Source organism: Apteryx mantelli, chromosome 8 (assembly GCF_036417845.1).
Source record: "Apteryx mantelli isolate bAptMan1 chromosome 8, bAptMan1.hap1, whole genome shotgun sequence".
NCBI classification, from domain to species: domain Eukaryota; kingdom Metazoa; phylum Chordata; class Aves; order Apterygiformes; family Apterygidae; genus Apteryx; species Apteryx mantelli.
The window spans coordinates 35,610,936-35,625,546 of NC_089985.1; the positions used below are offsets into that span (position 1 = coordinate 35,610,936).

At 40.0% G+C, this 14,611-nt stretch overlaps 1 protein-coding gene across 1 annotated transcript in view; it reads right to left on the reverse strand.

Annotated features, from left to right (window-relative positions):
* The window catches only part of TTC39A (tetratricopeptide repeat domain 39A), a 38,869-nt gene that overhangs the window by 17,258 nt on the left and 7,000 nt on the right, over positions 1-14,611 (reverse strand). Inside the window, exons 5-7 of the mRNA XM_013950600.2 lie at positions 12,353-12,417; positions 9,830-9,929; positions 6,216-6,281 (exon numbers count right to left, since the gene is read on the reverse strand). Of these exons, the coding sequence (XP_013806054.2) occupies positions 6,216-6,281; positions 9,830-9,929; positions 12,353-12,417 (231 nt within the window). The remainder of the gene's footprint in view (positions 1-6,215; positions 6,282-9,829; positions 9,930-12,352; positions 12,418-14,611) is intronic.

Here is a 14,611-nt window from a genome sequence, read left to right on the forward strand (position 1 = left end):
TCTGTAGTATCATCTATAGACTGCACACTCACCAAATGCCAAAAATGAACTGACATAAATTGCTTATATAATGATCAATGAAAAAAAAAACACACTGATGAAATTATTTAACAGTTTTTCATGGAGTTACTGCTTGGCTTCTGGAAAACATCTGTGACAAAGCAGCAAGTTGGGGATTATTACCTGGTTAACATAAGAGAATGAGACAACTTATTACCATCATCCAAATGCTGTTAAACATCATTCTAGAAATAAAAAAATAGAAGGAGTTTTGAAATGCCTGACGACTAGCATGTATCACCACTGTGCATTGTATCTGTGTTTGTTGTTATTCACTGCATAAGTCAAAGACCTCAAGAAAAAAAGAGTGTCACTAGCAGGGCAAAGGATAACAGGGCAAAAGGATGCATGTAAGTATATCAAGAACAAAAGAAGCCTTAGCAAAGATGTAGGCCCACTACCATAAATGGAAAAATGTGATGGAAAGAAGAATACTTCTGTTCTCTTGGAAAGAAGTAGAGCAATCGAGTATAACACTGCAGTCACGTTCAGTGAGAGCAAGAGAGTTAAGCAGTGCTAGAGATTCAAAGCTACTGAGGCAACAGCATTTAGCAGCCCATTCTAGGCCTGATTCCACAGTATAAATAACACAAACATAAAGATGTAAATGTATGAAACACGAGATCTGCCTACCAGTGAATATGCACAATAAGATGTCCACTGTGTCCCAGGGCAAATTCTGTTTAAATTATAGAATGATTGTAATGGAAAATTATTGGAATCCAACGTATGTGCCTATAAGGATTTCCACTCAAACAAGCTACGCTGAAAATAGCGACCCTGAGGGATGTTTATTGGAGCCACTGTGGAAGGTATCACAGAGAGTTATCAGAGCATGATCTGAACATAGACTTTCACCTTTTGGGTGTCCTTGCTGATGGAAGGGTGTTACACTACATGACTTTTACCACTTTGTAAACCCTGAAGCCTGCAGTCATATTCTAATTTTGGTCATACATGTATATTTTTACATACTAGTGTAGTTAATTGTTTTCACATGAACATAGTTATTTTGTGTTTTAATAAAGCTTAATTTATTGGATTAATTACTGTTATGGGGAAAGGGACCATTTACGCACACATCTGCAGGTTATTTAGTCTGACATCTGGACAAAATAATGAAAATACTGACTTGCAGTATCAGAAGAATTAAAAAATAGGAAAATCATTACTGAAAATCAACACGATTTTAGGGGAATCAAGCTCTAGCAAATAAACCCAGCTTCATTTTCTGCTGAGAGTAAAAGTTTGACTGATACAGGTAACTAACAAAATATGATATATTCACCTTCTTTAAAGTGCCCAGATTAATACCACAAACATTTTTTCTTTTTTTTTTTAAAGTAGCACTATAGCACCACAAGACAGCAACAAGACAAAACATTCTGTGGAATAAACTCTGGCAGAAAAAATTTCAAAGTGTATTTTTAAAGCGAAATATCCCCAGCCTGAATGTTTCAATGAGCCATTAAGGACATCAGTACTAGGTCTTGCAGTGCTTGACATCTTCCATATAATATAAAACTACATAGGAAATGGCTGCTGATCACATTTGTGAATAGCACAAAGAATGACAGAGAGGCAAGTGATATTAGTCATATAGAGCAATTTGTTAAGCTGATGCCAGTTATGTATTTTAATCCCAGAAATGTATTTTAATACCACCAAACTCAAAGTTATTGTCTCTATGAACAATGAATGCAGACCATACCCACCCCATGCAGGACTGTGTCCTGGAAAGCAGTAACTGTGATCTCAAACTGAGTAGCTGCATGGCTTTGGGAAGCCCACTGAGCAAGTTAGGTCACACTGTGTTACAGCTATGATCCTATTTTGTCCTCTACAGTTATTACAGAATGCTTATTTTTGACTCTGTTCCTCAAACACACCAAACTTTCTATATTAGAGTAACAACACAATCATTGACACGGTCTGAAAAAAATAAATTAGAAGTAGTTATTATTATTATAGCATTTGCTTGTAAAAAAGGCTGCAACAACATTTCTCCCCCAAAACCTCTTGCAAATTGCTGCTGTTATGATGAGATCACCAGTAAAGCGGGATCATGAAGGGTGTAGCTGGGAAACATGTTCTAGATACCAATTTTAGTCTGCCAGTCTCCCTGGGCTCCCTCTGTAGCTGGTGGAGATGGATGCATTCCTCCAAGGAACAGTTCAGCACAGAAGCCTAAGTCAGAGATTATGAATCATCTTCACAAGAGCCTACTGTTTCTTCACACGGAGCCTATGGAGATTTGTCAGCTAACCTAAGCTAAGTGAGGAGTCACGAGGCAACACTATTACACCCATATAATCTTCCGTGGGGATCAAACTGAGGATCTCAGTACCAAAAGCACAAGCAGCTATTACCTGAGCTTAAGAAGTAACTCTGTAAACAAACTACACTCACTGGTGCTAGTCACTAAGGGAATATATTATGTGTAATTGTTCGGACGCACCTTCTAACACACAAAAATACCTCTCTCAACTCTGCCACAGGTGATATGAGCAATCCCAAAACACCAAGAATGTGCTTCCAAACAAAGTCTATTACAGAGCATATTGCTACTATATAAAACAGATGTCAAGGCAAAAAGTGTTAGTAATTTCTCCAAAATACTTAAATGACACATTAATACATATTTAGTTTTTGTATTCAGACAATATTTAAATTACTCTGAAGAGCAACAGGTCTAACACAGAGCTGGAAGCAATGACACACTTTTCTTACAGACAAATGTTGTGATCCAATGTGACAAACTTATCTTTCTGTGAAAGTTACTCACAGCATCCCATGCTCTTTTAATTCCCACTACACGACAGGAAAAGCAATATCCCAGTGGTCTGAATCTTGCTCCAAGACCTCCACAGTTCTGTCATCCAGGACTTCCCCCGGGAGCAGTGGGGGTTCACACAGTGAGTGTGGGAAGAACAAGGACAATGTTCAAAATTATTATTAGACAACATACAGACTGGTTCATACCTATTTCAGCTGTGACTGACTAAAATCACTCTCCTGAAGCAAAAGCTCTTCACCTTTTTAAATTAGGGATCTTTACAAAAAAAGCAAAACAAGATCAGCGTTCATATGCCAGGACTTGACCATATTACTTCAGGCTTAGCAAATATGATGGATGTTACTAGCTTCTATGAAGACCTGACTAGCTAAACTGGTAGACAGGGCATTTGAATGCACTCAGAGAAATCATTTTAGATTTAACTTTCATTTAAAATCTACAGAAAAGACCAAAACGCAAATAAAAAAAATGCTTAGTGGGAAACTGGAATTCAATTTATTACAAATTGAGACATCAAAAATATCCTCCAGCTCAACTGCTTTGGGAAAAATGCACTCCCACATCAAACAGTATAATTTAAAAGAAATTGGTTCTCTCTGAAAATCTCCTGCCTTCCCCTGAAATCACATTGTCAGCTGACCCTCTGCCAAATTGCATTTAACATATGGAGGATTCACGTCAAACTTTTCTATGGTTTAGCAGCACAATATTTGTAGCATACTATAAAATAAGAACAACAGTAAATATGAGCCTGAGACCTGGTAGAGGGTCAGTAAGAAGGGCTGACTGTTTGGGGAGAACGCAGAAGTGATGGCACAAGGATTCTTGAGATCTCGTGTCACAGGGTAGTCTCCATTAAACACAGAAAGTGTGGATGGGACACGTTCTCCAAGAACATGAAGCGGGAAGGCAAGTCTCCCCAGTTAGAGCACCGTGTAGTTGCCTCTGTGCAACATATACCTCAGCCCACAAAGAATTTCTCATGAAATCAGGCACAACTACATTCCTGCGCCTCGAACCTCAATACCCAAATGCAGGGCTATGCTATTAAACACAAACAAGCCCTTAGTTTAACTAATGACGTAGGGGAAAAAGGACCTTGAGCAGTGAGTATGGCACAACTGGCACATCTTGTAGTGGAAGGGAACAACGGTGGCTTCAGGCTACTTTTATACTTTCTTGATCTACCCTACCTACTGTTTGAGGTTCCAGACTGCTGTTGATTGCGTTGTTCACCGTGCCCACAAATGGCTTAGGAAGTAATCAAGCTTTGGGCATGTCCTCATTTACTAGCAGACACGACATGTTTGAGAAACAAGGAGAGTCCCTAGGGGCAAGTCTGCTGGCTTCAAGACACATTAGTGTTATGGAAGATATCTCAATGCAATTTTCTATCCGGTTTTAGTAAGCACATAACCCACACCAAAGGCAAGCCGTCCTCCAGTGCACTAGAGCCCTCTCAGGTAAACTATAAGCTGCTCAAGGCACTAACCAGGGCGCTCTTGGGTTTCACACAGCCTGATGCTTACCATGAGCATTTAATTGAAAAGACCAAATGATCAAACACAGATGTATTCAAAATTCCCTTCTTCCGGAGGGTGTGCAGCACATACCACACACACTTTCCCTCTCCTCCTCTGTTACTGTTTCTTTCACCTTCAAGACCCTTGTCTGTACTGCAGGGGACAGGTTCCTCTTGCAAGCTCTGGAAAACCACCACTGGGAAGGATTACACACACAGCTGCAATTTTGGTTCTGGCTTTGGGCATCTGACTGACAAATGTTAAATGCAGAAAGACTTTTTTAGGATGTTAAAATAAATGAATATCAGCAAACTTTGATCAATGGTGTCTAAAATATTCCTTTTCTATGGTGTGGAGAAAGGAGGTTTTTGCTTGTATTGATGGTAGTCTAGGTCATGCTTCAGTCAGTTACCAAAAAACTGGAACAGGAGCTGACTCATCAACACAAATACTAGCCCACTCACAGCCACATAATTCAAGAAATTCAATGAGAAGGGAAAGTTTTTATCAGTAGTAAAAAGAAGATGAGCGTTCACCAAAGTAGTCTCAAAACTCTCCTGGTATGTGGACTACACTTACATTTTCTAGGTGAATATTTTGCTCTCTTTTTTCATGGTTAACAGGTATGAACTATTCGATTTTTATCTCTGCTGCCTGTAAAACTGGCAGATAAAGCTGGTTAACTTCTGCGAATTTCCACGTTCTAATCCACACTCTGCCAAAAACTCCTTGCTTTTAAACAAGACATTTTATTTTCAGATCTAAGATCCTTCCTGTAAACTAATAAAATGGTGATGACAATCACCCATCTGCCACCTTAGGGTGCAACTCTTGATTAAGGAAACACATGCTTCTCCTTGAAACAGGCTTTGTAAATAGAAAGCTTTATAAAAGAGTTAAGTTTAAAATGTTTGTATAGCTTCTGCCACGTTTGCAGGACATTAAACACTTATCTTACCCAGCATTTATGAGATAAATGTAACTAGTAGTTTAGGTTAAATTTATTATGTTTTCCTATAATCCAGGAACCCAAGTTTCAGTGAATCTCATGTTCTGGTGTTAAAACCAGAGACAAGGGCAGGTATGAGGTATCAAGGTCAAGACGTGAATAATTTCCATTAATTTTAGTATCCTATTTTGAAACAACAAATCCACAAAAACCTAGCACAGCAGGAGTATCTCTTTCTGTGCATCTGTCCTGCATTATAACTGAGGTTCATGTGAGTTTACTGCTGTGTCATTGCTAAACCTCTGTCCTCTACTGCACGCACAGACAACACAGGTCAGACCAATTACTCTTCATGCACAGATTCTGGGGAAATTAGGTACCACGTTCAAGTTATCAGTTGCTATTAATGACATGGAGGAAAAAAAAAAAAAACAGAAGTGAAACTGAAAGTCTTCCCCTCCCCCCCACCTGGATGTCATGCAGGAATATGTCAGGGACATTCAGATAAGGTGATGACTGTATAATTTCCTAAAGGCTAAGAATACACGTTTGGCTATGGCTTTCTAAGCACAAGTATATATCAAAGACCAGTAAGTAAAAGTAAATAAAAAAATTAAAGTGCGTCAACATCACTGTATTAGCCATTGCCTTCTATCATGTTTCATCCTTCCTCACTGAACAATGGTATCGCCGTCTTTGAAGTGTAATAGTTTGGACAGAAATGTAAGAGAAAACTGAGCTGCAAAAAGCATCAATGCCAACAATGATCACATTGCAATACCAATCAGAGTATTTCTGACTATTATAGTTAAAGTGAGGAAGAAGAGAGAAATTCCTGTCTCCATTTTTTAATGAGGGAAATGTATCAGTAATATTTCATATTTACCTTGTTTCCAGAAAATCCAACAAACTCCAATAGTTTCAGAATTCGTGCAGGAAACATGGACAATGTCTACAGAACGAAATGCAACAGTTATGCAGTAACAGTTTCCACCTCCCAGCTGCAAGTTGACTGATAAAACTTTTCTAAATGCAAGCAACAGTCAATAAAAATCACTAAAAACCTCTTTATATGTCTGAGGATTTCCCGGGTAAATGTACACAACTGTTATATTTTACATATGATTTAAGCAGAAGTATCAGTTACCCATAGGGCTCTTGCATCTCTCTCCAGGAGTCCCTGCATAGGAATATGTTCTCCACAGCGCATGCTCAGTAACTCCAGTACTTCTGGGAAGTTTCAGAAATACTGTGTGCATACTGCACAGTACAGGTCTATTCCATGTGTGCAGTAAATCCAACATTTGGGCACGTGCCAGACTCTCACATACAGTAAGGCAAGCACTTCCTGAAAGCACTAGTTCTACTGTATATGAATATATGTATATGTGCAGCACTCAAGCTCAATAGGTGCAATCAGACTGTAGGATCCCCAGACTTTCAACACAAGTATACGATCATACTCTGCAGTCATGCCTGTGATTCACATATAAAGTCAAGCCCTGTGTATAAAACTACCAGCAACTCAAAATTATGTTGTTTACTGCATTTTGCAGAGTTGTACTTATTCCTACTTACACTTAGCACCCTTGGATGCAAGCTGTCAGGTCCCATAAACTTGTATGTATGCTATTTGTACAGATGGACCCTAACTCAACCTTGCTCTACTTTCGGTAGTTTACCATTTGCTTCGTCGTTGCTTAATGGCATAAAGACTTGGGGGTTAACTTTACCCAAGAAGACCAAGAAAAAGAAGGCCCAGAGTACCTCAGCCTTCTGTATGTTATTTGTAACTAACCTGCCACCCCATTCAGCAGCAAACCTACATCTTCCTGGTACTTCCACTTGCTACTAACACACCTACAAAAGCCTTGTTATTCTTGACATCTCTTTGCAGCTTGAGCTCCAGCAGGGCTTTTGCCTTCCTAACTGCATCTCTGAATGTCCAAGTAATATTTCTATATTCCTCTTTGGGAACCCATCCCCTTTTTCATCTCTCATATGCTTCTTTTTTGCATTTGAGCTTTCTCAGTAGCTCACTGTTTAATGAGGTTATTTCTTGTTATGCCTGCTCTTTTTCCCGCATAGGGGGATGGACCACTCTTTTGCTTTGCGGAGGTCTCAGAAAATCTCCTAGCACTCCTGAGCAACTTTGTGCTCTAGAGCAAACTCTAATGGGATGCCTTCTTACAGTTCCCTGGAGTAAGCTGAAATCTGCTCTTCTGCAGTGCAGGGTCTTTATATTGCTACTCATCTTCCTTACATCCCTTAAAATCTTCAACGCCACAATCTTATGTTCCCTGCAGCCAAGGATGCTCTTGATGGTCATATCTCCGAACACATTTTCCTTATTTACAAGCAGTAGGTCCGGAAACACACCACTTGTGGATGGCACATCCAATAACTGCATTAAGAAGTTGTCCTCAATACCTTCCAGATACCACCTAAACTGCTTGCGCATAGCTGTGTTGCTTTCCCAGCAAATACCAGGGTAGGTGAAAACTCTCATGAGAACAGGGCCTGCAGATCCAGGCTGTCTAAACAAGGCTTTGTCCACCTCTTCTCCCTGATCAGGTGCACATACCTACCACAAGGTCTCCTTTGATGGCAGTCCCTCTGATTTCCACCCAAAGGCACTCTACAGACCTGTCAGACCCTACAGACCTGTGGGAGCCTCCCCCATTGCTCTGTTCCACATACACTTTCACTTTGTCATCTGTGTCTTTGCCTCCAGGCTTTGGACACCACCCCCCATTAAAGCTAATTTAAAGCCTGAGTCACTAAATTAGCCAGCCTACGGGCAAAGATGTCCTTGCCCCTTTTTGGTAAGTGAATCCCATCTCTCCTCAGTATTCCAGTCTTCAAAGAGCATCCCATGCAAGCTGAAATCCTGCCAGCGAAACTAGCCACACCTGCCAGTGAAACTAGCCCCACAGCAGGGTGCTGATCTGCACGGTATGTCTGTTTCTGACTGCACCCTCCCTTCGACTAGCAGGAATGAGGGGAAAAAAACAGCCTAAGCACCTGTCCCCTTGTCTTTGGAGTCCAGATCTCTGTAGTCCCGCTCGATCTTTTCCAGGTCATGTTTTGTAGTGTCACTGGTGTTCACACAGAAGAGGAAAAGGGGTAGCAGTCTGTGCACTTGAAAAACCTTGGCAGTCTCTCCATAGCACCCTGGGTCTTGGCTCCAGGCAAGCAGCAAACTTGCTAAGACTCAATGTCAGGTCAGCAGAAGGGAGTCACCCATTACTAACGCTAGATGCTGCTGTTTCTTTCTCCCTGCTGGTTTTGACTGGTTGAGCAGGAATTGTTTGCCCAGTTGTCTTTTCCAGCAGAACTAGAACTCTCTTGTCCTCCCCTTCTATTGCCAGGACGTTGTATATGTTATCTGAATTTTGCCAGACACGGGCCATTTTCTGGTTGAGATGAGTCACAGGTTTCCAGATTGCTTGTTCTGTGAGTTGCTGTCCTCCTGTTTGACCTTGCTTCTGGTCACCCTATTCTGTCTGCAGCCTGAGAACTCAGCTCTTGCCCCTGCAGCATTGCTGCTAGCATCCTCTCAATTTCCTCCTCACCCTTCCTGATGAAGCATAATCTGATGACCTCCTTCCTACAGTTCTTTCCTTCACCCACCTGCTCAATGACAGCTCTGGGCACACCTCCAACAGGTGAGGTTCACACCCTTCTCAGCCCCAGGGAAGAGTACCAGGCACTTTCTGCAGCCCATTGCCTGAACAGCCATGTCTCCTCTCAAGAACTCTAGGTCACTGCCTCTGACATGCTAGGAACTGTCCTTTTAGCTGCTACACAAGACTGTGTCCTGTGTCATGTCACCACCATTTGACCACCAGCTTCCCTATCAGAACACAAGCAACAACAGCGAACAGCAGCCAGAACAGCATCCCAGGCCCCCTGCACGCACCCTGCCCTGCCAAGTTCCCTTTTGCAGCCCCCAGTTTCTCCCTAAGTGGCAGTTAAAAGGCAAATGGAAGCCAGGCACAGGCACCTGCTGCTCCTGTGAGAGGCTTCCCCCAGGTCAGCAGTCCCTTCTTGCAAGACTACATCCCCCCACCCTCCCCAAAACACCTCCCTACACTGGTCACTTGGCTACTGAACACCGTTGCTGTTCTTATGGCAAATGGAAGCTGGGCACAGACAGTGAGCTATATTGTCAAAGAACATGTCCTTAGCCCATGCCAGATGAGATGATTTCTCAGTTTTTAATTGCTCCATGGGATGCGCAAGTGGGGCTGCACACACACAGAGCTGCATTACCCAGGTTACGGGAAGCAGACTCATGCATTATTTCTAAAGTGTATTATTACTATCTGACATTGTCAGACCAGAGACTTGGATCCTGCAAGTATCAGCGCACATACCTAATTTTAACCATATGATTAGTTTTCACTGACGTCAGTAGAACTTCTCAGGTATTTAAGTTAACAACATTTTCAGGAGTTTGCAGGACTTCATCTCAAGTGAAGAACTGCTGGTACATACCAGATTAAATGCTCCAACTCCAAGCTTTACACCTCCTTCGAAATGAAGATGGTTCTCGCCTTTGACATAATGTGGAGACTGTATGAGACTGTCCAGCTCCCTGAAAATGCAGAAGACTGTGTCACAATGTAGGTGAATAAAATGGTTAATACTAATTACAATTCAGTAAGAAAGTAACCCAATTACCTTGAACTATACAGTAGTTCAAAAAACGTCAAATTTTTCATCTCACCCAGGTCAACAACACCTACAACATTTTGGTGAGTTAATCAACAAACCATTCCATTACCATCAATTCAAAAATATGGAGTTCTGGAGGTGATTTCCTGTCAAACACACATAGTCAATTTACAGCCATATTTCTGCCTGAAAATGTTTTAAGGATGGCAGTTGGGAGCAACACCAACCTTCAGTATCACAAAAGGAGATGATGGGCAGCGCAGAGGGAAGAGAGGATTTTGTAACTTTTAAATTACTAAATTTGATTTGAGTTTCACTAATCCCTGGACGAATTATTCCTTTTTTGTGCGTGTTCATTCAGAAGAAGAACATTTTGTTACAGATAGGAAAATATGATTGTAAGAAATATTTTAAAATGGGGCAGATGGGATAACTAAAAAATACTTTTCACTTATTTTTCTAACTTTCCTAGATCCCAAGTTTGTAGCATCCCCTTACTTTCACACTACTGTTTTAGCTTATTTCATCAAACACTGGGGGGACGACGACGACATTGTTTTAAGAGCAGCCCTGTGTTTGTGTTTAGGCTGTCATGTTTTTATCTGCTGGTTGTTGCCAACAGATATAAGATTATTTATTGTAACTGCAGTCTCAATAATGGACCTGCCTTCAGAGCTACCTTCATCCCACACAACCATGGACACTGTCATCCTTCCCTCTTTCAGTATATTTCTGGAGAACCCAGTCTAGGTGCTGTTCTGTCTGGTACATGTGTGACTTTTTGTGGCTGTTCCAAATTTAAAACCTAAATAAAAAGAAATAAGATGACCTAAAATGAAACAAAGTATGATGCATATTTAGTTTTCACCTTTTTAAATTATTCATATAGTCTGTACTGCTGTACAAGTTTCCTCATACTTTTTAATGAACTGACAACAAGCAAATGTTTCATTCTGAATTATTTGATTTAATTCCATCTTTTATAGTGTGTGGCATCTTTTTCTCCCTGAAAAACAGTTTTAAAAACTGTATGTTTGCAACTTTTATCCTGCTGTCTTTGCCAAGGAGGCTGTTGTTGCAGATTACCAAACTGTGCTGGAGGCAGTGGGGGAAGAAAAGATGGCTTTTTATGTCAGAAACTATGGCGTGAAAAATACTCCATTCTATATTTCATTAAGTTTTCCCTGTAACCTGATGCACCACTCGCTCACCAAAACTACAAACAATATTTCTTGACACATCAAACATACAGTACAAAAATCCTAACTAGCAATCTCACATATGAAGTTTCCCTTTGTCAAATATGTGTTTTAGTACTATGCAAGTTGATACTTATACTTCTTCAAAAGGAAACCACATAACAGCTACTAGATTGATAAGACTTTGTCTTTACAAATACTAGAGTTGCTGTTAATTTATCGAGGCACAATTAAGCGCATTTCCTATGGACTACTTTGCAACGTACCTTTTTTACAATTTACTACTATACTTCAAAACGTTTTGCACATGCTGAAAGTGGCTCTATATACCTTTCTGAATGAAGAGAGACCTGCTTAAGCAGATGTTTTAGGCTTCTAGACTCTAAGGGTTGGGTGTAGCATGAGTTTCAGCTTTGCTTATCGTGTTCAGTGGCATACACCTTCTCTGTAGATCCGCCATACTTAATCAGGTTAAAGGTCCAGCTAACCCAGTATTTCACTCAGACAGTGGAGATGCTTGGGAAAGCATCCTCTAGGAATTGACTGTTCAGGAACCTCATGATGTGGAGAGATTGCATCCATTCTATTATGGTAACTAGCCCCAGTAAACCTATTTCCTCTGAATTTGTTCAGTCATTATTTGAAGCCATTTATGCTTTTCAATTACAAGTTCTTCACTTAATTGTCTCTTAAATTTATTTTAGTTTCATGCATTTATTATTGAATTATTTGTGCTTCAGCTACTGGTTTTGAACGTTCGAAAGGCAAAGTTGCAGCCAGAACTATACAAAAATGCCATTTCAAATGTCTGATGACCTGAGTCATCCAAATTCTGCTGTGAGACAAAATGAACACTACACCATTTAGAATAGTTTTTTTGTTGACATAATGTTAATGATATCGTATTTAAAGTAGGCAAACCTTAGGAGTGAACAGGGATAGGGTCCACTGTCTTTTTTTCCATTCACTGTGCATCTAAGACAAATTTACAATCTGAACCAAACACAATATCACTGTCCTTTTTTATGCAAAGAATAAATTAATTAATACAACAGTAATTGATTAATTTGTGAATTACAGAATTCCACCAGCGGCACTTTTTTATTGAAAGAGTATGTTTAACCATACCATCACTCTGACTTACCTGTACGTTTGGTAACTGTTTCTGACTTTGATGCCTCCTTTTATGAAGCTAACCATATTCTCATCCTATTAGAAATGAAACACATTAGCAATACAAATTTGTGAGCATTATGAAGGGCTTTTCTTTTCTGAAGATGAACACGTCTTGAACACAATCATCACGAGACAGACAATATAAGTCTCTAAGAAACAATATGTGGGTTTAGGATTTCCTTTCTAATTAAAATATTTTTACTGTCTTCAGACATACTCACTTTATTTTGATGCCTTCTGTGACTAGTTTTTCCTCTATGGGCCTCTGATGGCATCCTCCAATGTCCTCTGGGCCATTAAAATTTGCATTAATGGCCACAGGAACAAACCTAATGAATGGCATCTAAGATATACGCACTTGTGTCTGTTTCAAAAAATAGCTTTCTGTCATTTGACCTCCAGCACAGTTAAATTCTGAATGTTTCCTGGCTCAGCACCAGATACAAATAACTACCTGCCCTAAGGAGTCTACAGAATATAGTTTCACATACTAAAAAGGAAGCAGAGTAAGCAAAGTTATGCAGGCCATGCTCTTTGTGACCCAAATATTCAAGCATATATGAGATCCATGCTAGTATTACAAGCTGTAACAAACTGAGAACTTGCAGGAAAATATTTCTGCAGGACCTTCAGTTTATAGCTGTATCTCAGAGAGATTTCATCAGCCTCATAACTTTCTTGTAACAGTTTCTTGCCTCATTCATAACATCTAATCTGTCACTCTGATTGGTTTTGATACCTGCAGTTACTTTAGGATAGAAAGACTACATGTGTTTTAGCAGATGATTTTTCAATAACTCAATCCCATCAAAGTTACAGAAAAGGAAGTTCAGAAGCAGCTGAACTGTGAACTAGTACAGGAAGCAAGATGTGACCCTGTTTTCCTTTGTTCAGTAGAAAAAAATCAGTTTCTTGTTAGCAAATGCAGGTGCGTCTGTGGCGGGGAGGTGGGGGGGTTGTGGCATACCTAACCATATCTAAAGGCCTGGTTATATTTTCCTTTGAATGAAAAGTACATTTTCCTTTGAATAGAAAATGGGGAGAGGAAAGAAGATGTTTTAAAAAAAATGCAGTATTTACTTCAGTTTCAGACTAAAAATGGAGAATACTCATTGTTACCAAAAACAGGGATAACCAAAATGAGAATACTCCAGCTCCTGAAAAATTCTGAGACTAATTTCTGTGTGTGTTTTGGTCATTTACATTAACGATCAAAACTAACCCACTTCAGTAGCTGTTGGAACCAAGTGCCTTTGTTTAATTTTTAAAACCCATTCATGAAAAATTAAACACAGAAAAGAAAAGGAAGCATATACACAGGCATCCTGTACGCAGAAGAGGACAAGAAATTATTCTCTTACCCATAAATAGCTCATGTATCTATAAATGTTTTTTTTTAAAATAAAGATAATTGAGAAAACAGCATTTAAAACCAAAAGACCCTGCAATAAATAATCCCTTCTTAGAGCCACAATGGGCAAGTTCTGAAAAATACTGCTGCCATAGCTTAAGATATCACCCTAACAGTCCCCAATGCCAGAAGCCACTAATCCCACAGCAGCAGAAATAGCCATTTCAGTCAAAGTCCAGCATCTTCTCGTAGAGGCACCATTATTAGCACTCTAAAAGCCTTCAGAGGTCACTATTTCTATTGCTGGCCTTGCTATGAAGCAACAGGTCCCAGCAGAGGGGCACGGTAGATAGCTGAGAAAGCTGACTTAGTTCATAAATTATCACAAGCATTTATCAGAGCCCATCTGGCAGCTCCCAAAAATAATAAAATTACCACCTGCACTTCTTTCTCTATCAGCATCTTCGAGCCAAGAATCACAAGCCCCTTCATGAATGCGACTTTTATTATCTTCTCGCCATAGATGAAGAGGCTTGCTGTCATATAGCAAGCACAGCCAAATCAAGAAGAAAAACCAGTTATTCCAATCATCATTAACAGTTTAAATTGCAAGCTGGAGCCCAAGTAACTATTGCTGATGTTGATTCCTGAAGCAAATCAAACTTCTGTATTCCAGATGGATGAAATACAAAGAAGAGGGAGCGTGCTCCATCTTTTAAAGGCAGGAAGCACTGACCAGTGAAGTTCATGTGTAGAGCCTAATGGCAAGGCAGGCTATAATACACGTTCAGAATAAAGAAGTGAGAAAGCAGTCTTGGGAAAGCAAACATCAGTCCAACTGAAACAAGATCTCCCTTGCATTCCAGCACAGCACAA